We start from the raw sequence: 10,746 nt of genomic DNA on the forward strand, positions 1-10,746 counted from the left end.
TGTGTATGTTGCCAGGCACCATTTTGTGTGGGTGTGTGTGATGAACTCAATTAAATGAGAAGCCAAATAACTGGATGCATTATGCCAATATACAGTTTATGCGTCATCCTGGTTTGACCATGTCAGGGAGTGGTATTTAAACAGAGACCAGTACAACATCCTCTTCCTGACCTACGAGGAAATGATTTTGGTAAGATGTTTCTTCACACTTTTGTTGTTCCTAAGGAAACTCAAATAAAATATCTGGCAGAGTTTAAGGTTCTTTTTCTGTTGTGTTCCTGCTTTTCTTTCAGGACCTGAAAGGATCAGTGAAGAAGATCTGCAACTTCTTAGGGAAAAACCTGACTGAAGCCTGCATCAGTCAAGTTGTGGAAAAAGCTAAGTTTGAGAACATGAAGAAGGACTCGAAAGCAAACTATGAGCACACTTCCACCAGAGCAGTTCAGTGGGAAATTCCTGCGTAAAGGTAACATAACAGACCTGCAGCTGCTGTGCAGACAAATGTGATATCAGGGTATCAGGTGTTGTGTTTTTGTCTTCATTACAGGTCAGATTGGAGACTGGAAGAACACACTGACTGTTGCACAGAGTGAAAGAGTGGATCAAGTCCTTCAGGAGAAACTTGGTGATTTGCCTTTAAAGTTCATCTGGGAATAAGCAGAGCAGCTCTTCAGGGTCTCCCAGGAGTTTTAAAAGCATTGATTTCATTCATTGGAAAGCCTTAAAATGTGTTTTTCTGCTATTTTAATTTTCAAAAAAACAACAAATGATTAATGTTTGTTTACCCAAGATTGATTCATCTTACGTAGATCATGATTCCAGGAATCAACAGTAAAATGTAAATCAGTCAACATATCTGACATGTCTGAAACCAGTACACGGCACTTTGGATTCTCATAATTTCTGAATAGTCATTAACTATTGATTTTTTTTAATCACATCACTTTTGACAGTATGTCCTGACCTTCAAATAGAAGAAAATTCTTGAAATAAATGTACTTTTGCCATGAAGAAAGTCTGACCTTTGATTAACCTACAAGTGATTTCTCTTCCCATGAGTCAGCAGCCAAGACAGAAGTATCTTATTCATTTGTGTAGAAGAATTAAAAGGAAAGGATCCTACTTTGGTAACAAACAAAACATTACAAAAAGAAATGGTGCAATTGCAGTGTTATTTTGGTCAAAGTGTGGTTCAGCATGACATTCTTCCTTTATTAAATCCTACACAGAATCAAACCACAGACCTGTAAATGGCATCCACTGAATAGCATTTAACTAATATGTGAAATACAGCTTGTTAACACATGTTAGTGTAAGCTAATAGTCTATTAAAAATAACAATCTTATTTCTTTAATGGGACTTCTTTTTCTGAACATTACTGAAGATTTTCTCAACATCAGGGCTGCAAAATGTAAATTTGATTTCCAAAACGCTCTGATCCGTGATCCCAAGAGTAACATTTGGATTTATCTGTGAGAAACTCTTCTTATACAAGTAAACTGATCCAAAGATGGACTAAACTCCACATTATTCATATTTATATAGCTGTCTGGAATAAAATTTCATGTTTCAAACACAGGTATGTCAGGTTTTGAGAGTCTTTTAATGTCACTCCATTTGTGGTTTTAAATGAGAACAGCCTTCTATCGTCAAGCCAATCTTCCAGCAGCAGCATTATAATGCAGTAGTCGGGGCACAGCATAGGTCAAACGAACACATTTTCTAGTAAAACTAAAACATAAATGCTTAACACTTTAGTTTAACATTAACTATAGTACCTCTAAAAGAATGTACATTCACATTCATTCATTCACATGGGGTGAAGAACAACACAAACTGTGTCTCTTCCCCTTATCTCTTTGTGTGATTCACAACTAAGATCGAGTTGATCAGTGATCGTCTGTGCAGGTATAATAACTTCAACTTCCTGGCCAGTCACACAACTCCCGAGCACATAGACTCTTTCAGAGTTTTGAAATATGAGATGTGTTCCTCGTGTCTTATCCAAAGTCAGGTCAGTGAGAAATCTGACCTGACTTAAATTAAATCTGAATAGCCGTCGTTTCTGGCCAGTATACATAGACTCTCTTCAGAGTTTTGAAATAACAAACAACAATGTCTTGCGGTCTTATCCAAAGTCAGGTCAGTGAGAAATCTCTGTAGCATCCCATTATTTTGAGTTTTATTCAGTCCAGAGTGATCCGACTGGTTCATGATAATAATCCCATAAATTTTTCCTCAGAAGGCACCATATGGGCTCAGCAGATCACACTTCTAATCTATGAGTGGAGGGCATGTGAATGATATTTATACCAACTCCATGAAGATGCCATGGCTGGAGTTCACATGGGGTGCATACACTCATGCCACAGCTCTTCAGATCACATCTGTCTCAGGCTCTAATGCTTCCAGGACTGATGGACAAGAAGGGAAAGGTCAGAGCTGTATAGACGCTCAAGCCAGCCTGAAGAAAGAGCTGGTTTTGAGATATAGTATGACAAAGTTCTTTAAGTGGTTAAAAAATTATTTGCTCATAATTTTTGTGTTTAATTGTATGAAATAAAAGATAACTTTGTTGCCGAAAAGCAGAGTTCTATTGAAGTTTTATTGTTAAGGAAAGGCATTCAAGGATTAGAGGCTTTGTATTTGTAACAAGTTCATATGAAAATTCAGATTTTCTTCTTAGTCAGTTACATAGCACTATCATCGTATATCAATCAAATTGTTGATAACTTAGCACACAGCTTTTTGAAACATAAACACTCCTGAATGCAAACAATACACATAGTGGCAGCTTAAAGCTTCAAATGGGTCACTTTATGGTGACAACATCTAGCTTTTATATACAGCCAATGAAAAAAAATTGTTTATACATTTATATAAAACAACTCTCAAAACTATCACTTCAGCAAAACACTGCAGACCTTGAGACTCCTCAGAGCTTCGATCAGTTTTTTGAGTGGTACCTGACGGGAAACAGTACGTGTCCTCATCTCCACTATCTGCCTAATGATGATGACGAAGAAGAGTCCAGGTCTGATAAATGATAACAGATATCAATGTGATCAGGAAGAGCTGAAATTGATTATTTCAAACTGAACTGTGTTTGACATACTTACCCAGTTATTATCCAGTGGATAATAGCACATCCATATAAAAGAATTCAAGTTGCTTTATACTTTTCCCACATTCTGTTTCAGTAAAATATTTTTAGTATCTCACATACTGCATATTTGTTTGTTACTTTATAAATTAAAACAGTGGTAACTCAGTTATTTGACTCCTTACATTACGTAAAACGTAAAACCTTTGCTCCAAATTGAGCTATTAGAAGATAAGTCTGTGGGTTGAAGAGATAGTAATCATTGACAGGTTATTATGACAATGAAAATGTCATAATAACCTAGTCATAAAAATGTCAAAGGATGTTCTACCCACTTACGCAGTGTACCTGCACCGTTCCAAAGCAAACAAAGCCAACGCTCAAAAACAGCTTGTAATCTTTTGAAATCATTCTCCTTTTCAACCTTTAAATCACTGCTATTCTTGTACCATCTCAGGTTTAAATACATCTTGATTTTAAAAACTCAAACACAATTTAATCCAAAGAAAATTAAAGTGAAAGATTTCCTGAAGAACTGACTTTGTTCTGTTTTCCCCCCCTTTTTTTTCTTTCTTTACTTTTGATAAGATTTAAATGACTTGCTTCAAATTAGCTTCTAACATGCTAAGTGGACCACTTGCAAAGAGGACAGTGTAGTTCCACATCTATTGCTATAATAAAAACTGCAAAAAGTTATTTGTTTGTCTAGCATAAACTTTTTTCTTCCTCCACCTGTTATCGTGCTGTTTGTACTTGAGTGATAGTGGGGTAAATATGATCAACAGACACTTGATTTTAATTGAAAATGCCAAATGAGATTTTAGCTCATGGGGGAACTATAAGATCGATGGCTCAGTGAAAAAGAATCACAACTCGCCATAATTTCTGTTGTGAGCTCTGGTAGATTTTCTTTGTGTGCAGGCTGTGATCAGCTGACCTGTGCTGCTGCTGCTTTGATGTTTGCTGCTTTTTGTGGATTTGCACAAGTTTATTGGTTGAGAACCCGATGTTCCCACCTCTGTGAAGGATGGGATTTTTATGTAAATGTCAATTTGACAAGCTGAACGCATTCTGTACTGTACAGGAGACACGGCACGAGATTGATTGACAATGCGCTGTAAAAATGTGCTGTAAAAAAAAAAGCATGCAAAATTGCACACAAAAAAAAATCTGCGAAACAGCGAGGCCACGAAAGGTGAACCACGTTATAGCGAAGGACCACTGTACTTCATAATTACCAACACACATTTGTTTCATCCTTTACTGCACACCGTTCATACAGGACTGACCGGAGGGCAAGAGATGGTTGCCATGGTAATGGGAGTGTGTTAAGAAATAGAGAGATATTTTTTAATGCGTATCTGCTCGTTAGATTGTTTTATGAGAGGCCCAGACTTGACTAGGTCACAGGCCGACCAGAAACTGCATATTTTTGCAGAATATGGGGAACAGACAGAGTGAGACTAAGTTTAGACAGGTTGCCCAGGCAACAGACCTCAGAAAAGGGAAGGTATTGCAAGCTGCACAGGACATTTTAGTGCACAGGCATATTAATAAATCAGACAGAAAAGAGGAACTTGTACCATATAAGGAATGTTTGTATTGAAACTGTGACGTGCAAAGTACCGAAAATAACACCTATAGACACATTTGATCTAATGTTAGAGATCCTGCAACTGGCGTTTGGGCTGTGCAGGGGTCTCTCTCTTCCGGAAGATGATTGAATAAAAAGAAATATAAATGTTTTAACACACTATGAATCGGTTTTCTCTGTTCTATCAGGGGACAAAAGAATCGGGGTTTAATATTTGGTGTTTCCGCCCGGTTCTCCTTGCAACAGAGAGAACAAATGTGGCCGAAAGGTTGGATCTGATATGAGGCGAAACAGAAGACCGGTCTAAAAAGGTAGGCACAAACCTGTTCAAGAAAAAGCAAATCTGTGCATATTGGATGAATTCTAAATTATCTGTTGCTGAGTTGCGGATCTTAACTATTAAATTGGCTCATTAGTGGTAAAACTAAATTCTTGAGAATAAAGTAAAGCTTTGAAATAATGATAATGACACGTTGAGAATGACAGTACTGAGTTAAAAGGACTATGGTATTTCATGGTAAAAGAGAAAAAGAAGTAATGTGTGTTTAGGATATTAGGTAATTGGTCATTTTTATGGGTTTAAGTCCCTATTGATCATAAGGTTGGACCTGCATCGGTCAAATAGTCTGGTGGACTTTTGGTGTTGTTTCAAATTATATATAAAATCCTACGACGGAAGTTTGACTTCTAAGAAGTGCATAAGCTTCGAGGTGGAGACCTCCCGCTTTTTACAGACGTGTAAAAAGACCCTCCGGCGTGGGTAATTACTCCAGGTAGCACCTGCCAAGATTTGGGGCCTTGGGCTAAAATAGCCAGTGATTGGATCACTTTGACGTTTGGAACGGTATCTGCACTTTTTTGGGCAGCAAAGGTTGGATCTTGGGCGTTGGACGCTTTTAAAATTAAAATAGGGTGTTTAGAAATTGGGCCAGGCACAGTTTGTAACTGATACTGGTTAATTGATCACAAAAAGGTTGGACCTTAGCATTGGACGCTTGTTAAATTTGTCAAAATTGTGTAGGATTTTGTGTTGAGTGTGTCAAGGATCCCTGTGTTTGTTGTAATGACTAATATAATATATATAATATTATAATAATATATTTGTAATATAAAATAAGTATTTTTGGTATTTAAAAGAACTTTGCAATTTAACAGTGATTTAAAGGCTGAAAGGATGCTGAGTGTGTGTGGCTGTGTGTGTGTTTCAGCAAGGAAGAAGCAGGAAACTGTGAGCTTGTGACGTTACAACATGAAAACAGAGAAATTAGAGACTGAATGTCTTAAAAAAGTAATAAAATGATATTAATTACATATTTAGTGTGTCAATACAGGTGGACTCTTTTCAACCTAAAAACATGAGTACAGCGGCAAAAGGATAGATTAATAGGATTGGGACGACGAGAACAGGCCAGCCTTTGGCTTGAAATTTTTCAGCTTGACCTCTCATTCTGTCCCCATCCCACTATAACTCTAGGCAAAGGGGATTCACAATTTTAATACATAAAACTGTTAATTTCACAGTAATTAAAACACTTATAGATACAGAGGGTAGATTTCTAATCCTCAAATTATCTATACTTAACAAAAAGTTATTGTTACATCCTGTGAGGCTGTGGGAGTGTGTGGGCGTGGTGTTGTCTTCTCCCTCTCCTCCTTCTTTCTTGCCCCTCCCCTTGTCTCTCTCTGCCCCTGCCTTCTCCTTTAGGACACACCTCTGCTCATCTGCCCTCGTTTACCACCAATTACCCTCAGAGGTGAATAAGCTGGAGAAGAGCAGTGTGGTGGGGTGGGAGAGGCTCGGTGGATTTCCTCTGTGCTGGTCAGTGTGTGATACTGGTTTAGGTATGGAAACGGCCTGCTGCGTGTGATCAGCCCCACCGTGCGTGGCTCTTTGTGAGTAGTTTGTTAACTGAGCGGTGGTTTCCCTTAAGTATCGGCGGCCTCCATTATTTTGTTTAGCCTGCCTGGTATTGTTAACTAGCAGCGTTGCTGTCTTTTTCTGTTGAAGCCTTATAGTTGTTTTCTTTGTTGAAGTGGTCACTATCTCTTTGGGTTGACCTGTCTGATTTATCATTAAAGCAGCGGTGCTGTCTCTTTTTGTTGTTACATTTATATGATTATTGAGGTATTTGATTATAATAAAGATTTAGTTTTGTGTAAATACCTCTGCCTGGCGTTCTTTTCATTTCACCCGGATCCAACTGTTACTGTCCCCCACCCTCATCGCCTAGCTTTTATGTGGGGACGTAACAAAGTGGGGGCTCGTCCGGGATCGGAATGAAAGGAATTGGGTTGAATTACAAGTGTGAACAGGTGTTTGTGTGTTGTGTGAAGGTCATTTGAGCTAGCTGCTGCTCTCCCCGGCTAGCACAGGGGAGTGTCTAGCTGAGCATTTGCTCTTCCTTCGGACACTCGTTTTTTGTTTTGCCTTTTTTATTTTCGGAGCAAACCCGGGTGGGGATTAATTCTCTGTTGGGGGTAGGCTTGTCGGTGCCTTGGCACTTGATGATTTGCCTTTAAGTGGCCTCGAGCCTGGTACGCTCCAGAAGCTAGGCAGGCTAAATTCTGAGTAGGCAGGACGGGGGAGTGTGGGTGATTAGTTATGTTGCTTGACGTGTGTGTGTGTGTGTGTGTGTGTGTGTGTGTGTGTGGGCGCCAAATATTGATGACCCCTCATTCTTCTGTGTGTAGTTTGGGTTGTTTTTTTGGCACCCTCTGATCACCTAGGTTGCTCACTTATTGTTGGGGGAGACCTCAACTTTGGACTGAATAAAGAAAGACAGGCTCAGTATAGCTGGAACTCAGCGTAACTGGCAATCCCACAAATATAGTTACACAGTATTTGAGCGATTGTTTACTTTGCGACACATGGCGTGGCCTTCATCTCAATAGTGGGGAATATACTTTCTTCTTACATATTGTTAACTAGTGATGGGCAGATGAAGCTTCATGAAGCACTGAAGCTTTTCATCCAATTGGTTCACCCCAGCGCAAAGCTTCTTGAAGCTTCATTTGCTCTAGTAGGACACCTACTGGACGTAAAATATAGTTGGCATGAATTTGAAGAGTGTGGCCTTTTGCACACAGCCTGTAAATGTCAACAACAAAAGGAGTGTGTAAAACATGTATATTGTAGTGATGGCAGTATACTGTGTATATTTATACTGGCAGTATGGAAAATGATTATTTGGAAATGCTTGAAATGGAAATGATCATTTACTGTGTGAGGTGTGGTTGGGGTGTGGACAGTAGTTGTGCTTTTGTAACGTTGAGGTATGGACAGCTACACACTGAGGCCTCAGTCCTGCCTTTCATCATTTTATTCATGTAAAAACTAAATTTTCACTGCTTTTATGACCTTTTTAGTGGGGAGAACATAGCTAGGATTTAATGATTTAACAAATCTTTTGAATCCTTTGTCCTCCACAATGCTAAATGGCTGGGAGTCCTCAATCACCATGCTAACCAGGTCTTCATCTATTTGAGATTGTTCTCCTGAGAAGACAAAAAGACAAAGCACAAATATAAATATCACACACGTAACTTATTAACAGCTGTATAATATTGTTATATCATTTAGTAACATTACTGCATGCTATATTATCATGGCATTTGATGGCTCACCTGGTCTTGCTCCACAATCGGTGTTCCCCTTATTCTCATGCAAAGCTCTGTAGTGCCTAAGCATGGATGAGGTGTTGTTGTTATATCCCAGCTCCCTGGCACATAGCAAACACTTCACCTTGTACAAAAGTAACGACAGCTTCAACATAAATTGTATTGCACCATCAGTATTATGAAAATACATCTTCTGTAGAAATTTACATAACCTAAAAATGTTTCGGGCTAGGTAAATATCATTATAATTCTAAGTTAGATGACCTTGATTAAATCTTTGAAAATCACAAAAGTGTTATCTTGAGTTGAAAATACTGAAAAGAATGCTTAAATTTTCAACACCAGTTTTTGAGTTGAACTGAGCTCTTTTGTTCAAGTTTATTTAAAAGAAAAAATTCTGTATTTGAAACACAGGGTGCATTATTTAAATCTACTCAATATATCTCATAGAAAGTACTCAAAATAACTGAGACACTGGTATTCATACTTTGTCTTTAACTTTAATTATTAATGGTTCAAAATCAATATAATTTTGGGGCGACGAGTGTATGCACCCCATGTGAACTCCAGCCATGGCATCTTCTGTGAGTTGGTAAAATATTCATTCACATGCCCATCCAACTCATAGATTGAAGTGATGATCTGCTGAGCCCATATGGTGCCTTTTGAGGAAAAATGTATTGGATATCATATCTGACCAGTGGATCACTCTGGACAGAATAAAACTGCAAAATAATGGGATGCTACAGAGATTTCTCACTGACCTGATTTTGGATAAGACACGAGGAACACATCGCTGTCTCTTATTTCAAAACTCTGAAGAGAGTCTATGTACTCTGCAGTTGTGTAACTGGAGAGAAAGTTATAGTTCTTATACCGGCAGAGACGGTTACTGAGCTGCTCCATCTTAGTTCCGAATCACACAGGCAGATAAGGAGAGACACAGTTTATCTAGTTCTTCACCCCATGTGGCAATAGAGATTGAAAATGTGACGTCATTCAGGGGTAAAACCGCAAAGAATATCTGGGAACTCGTGGCAAGAGTTACTAGCCACGCAGGCTTTCAATTGACAATCAGTTACACAGGATAAAAAGAAACACAAAAAGTGCAAGAAGCTGTTGTATTATTAATGTGAAGATTATGAGTAAAACATATGTTATTTTATGACCATAGTCAATGTAGTTGAATTATGTTAACAGCTGTAGGACATATATTATCCTTTAGTTGAGATGGTGTGCTGTGTATGTAGTCTAGTTCTCATTATACTTTTGAGTTAACAGAACATATTTACATATTAGTTTATTAGATAAATGTGCATCACTCTGTATCCTTGATCTGCTGTGAATGTCTCACACTGTGTTCTTGACATGTTTTATTGCTGAATCATGAAGAGAAAGGAGACTCTGCGTCTAGGGCAGAAGAGATAAACCACATTCCATACCCCCACCTTTGTAGATCTCTCTGACTGTTGCACAGAGTGAAAGAGTGGATCAAGTCCTTCAGGAGAAACTTGGTGATTTGCCTTTAAAGTTCATCTGGGAATAAGCAGAGCAGCTCTTCAGGGTCTCCCAGGAGTTTTAAAAGCATTGATTTCATTCATTGGAAAGCCTTAAAATGTGTTTTTCTGCTATTTTAATTTTCAAAAAAACAACAAATGATTAATGTTTGTTTACCCAAGATTGATTCATCTTACGTAGATCATGATTCCAGGAATCAACAGTAAAATGTAAATCAGTCAACATATCTGACATGTCTGAAACCAGTACACGGCACTTTGGATTCTCATAATTTCTGAATAGTCATTAACTATTGATTTTTTTTAATCACATCACTTTTGACAGTATGTCCTGACCTTCAAATAGAAGAAAATTCTTGAAATAAATGTACTTTTGCCATGAAGAAAGTCTGACCTTTGATTAACCTACAAGTGATTTCTCTTCCCATGAGTCAGCAGCCAAGACAGAAGTATCTTATTCATTTGTGTAGAAGAATTAAAAGGAAAGGATCCTACTTTGGTAACAAACAAAGCATTACAAAAAGAAATGGTGCAATTGCAGTGTTATTTTGGTCAAAGTGTGGTTCAGCATGACATTCTTCCTTTATTAAATCCTACACAGAATCAAACCTCAGACCTGTAAATGGCATCCACTGAATAGCATTTAACTAATATGTGAAATACAGCTTGTTAACACATGTTAGTGTAAGCTAATAGTCTATTAAAAATAACAATCTTATTTCTTTAATGGGACTTCTTTTTCTGAACATTACTGAAGATTTTCTCAACATCAGGGCTGCAAAATGTAAATTTGATTTTCACACAACAACGCTCTGATCCGTGATCCCAAGAGTAACATTTGGATTTATCTGTGAGAAACTCTTCTTATACAAGTAAACTGATCCAAAGATGGACTAAACTCCACATTATTCAT

General features: G+C 38.0%; 1 protein-coding gene across 1 annotated transcript in view; it reads left to right on the plus strand.

Annotated features, from left to right (window-relative positions):
* Window positions 1–1,011, plus strand: part of sult3st1 (sulfotransferase family 3, cytosolic sulfotransferase 1) — a 10,188-nt gene extending 9,177 nt beyond the window's left edge. Inside the window, 4 exon segments of the mRNA XM_042221484.1 lie at window positions 96–190; window positions 294–430; window positions 432–466; window positions 548–1,011. Coding sequence (XP_042077418.1) covers window positions 96–190; window positions 294–430; window positions 432–466; window positions 548–657 — 377 coding nt within the window. The 3' untranslated portion in view covers window positions 658–1,011.
* The last annotated feature ends 9,735 nt before the right edge of the window (window positions 1,012–10,746 follow it).

The sequence above is a fragment of the Haplochromis burtoni genome, unplaced genomic scaffold (genome assembly GCF_018398535.1).
Source record: "Haplochromis burtoni strain Fernald_Lab_line unplaced genomic scaffold, NCSU_Asbu1 Contig_68, whole genome shotgun sequence".
In the NCBI taxonomy this organism is placed as follows: domain Eukaryota; kingdom Metazoa; phylum Chordata; class Actinopteri; order Cichliformes; family Cichlidae; genus Haplochromis; species Haplochromis burtoni.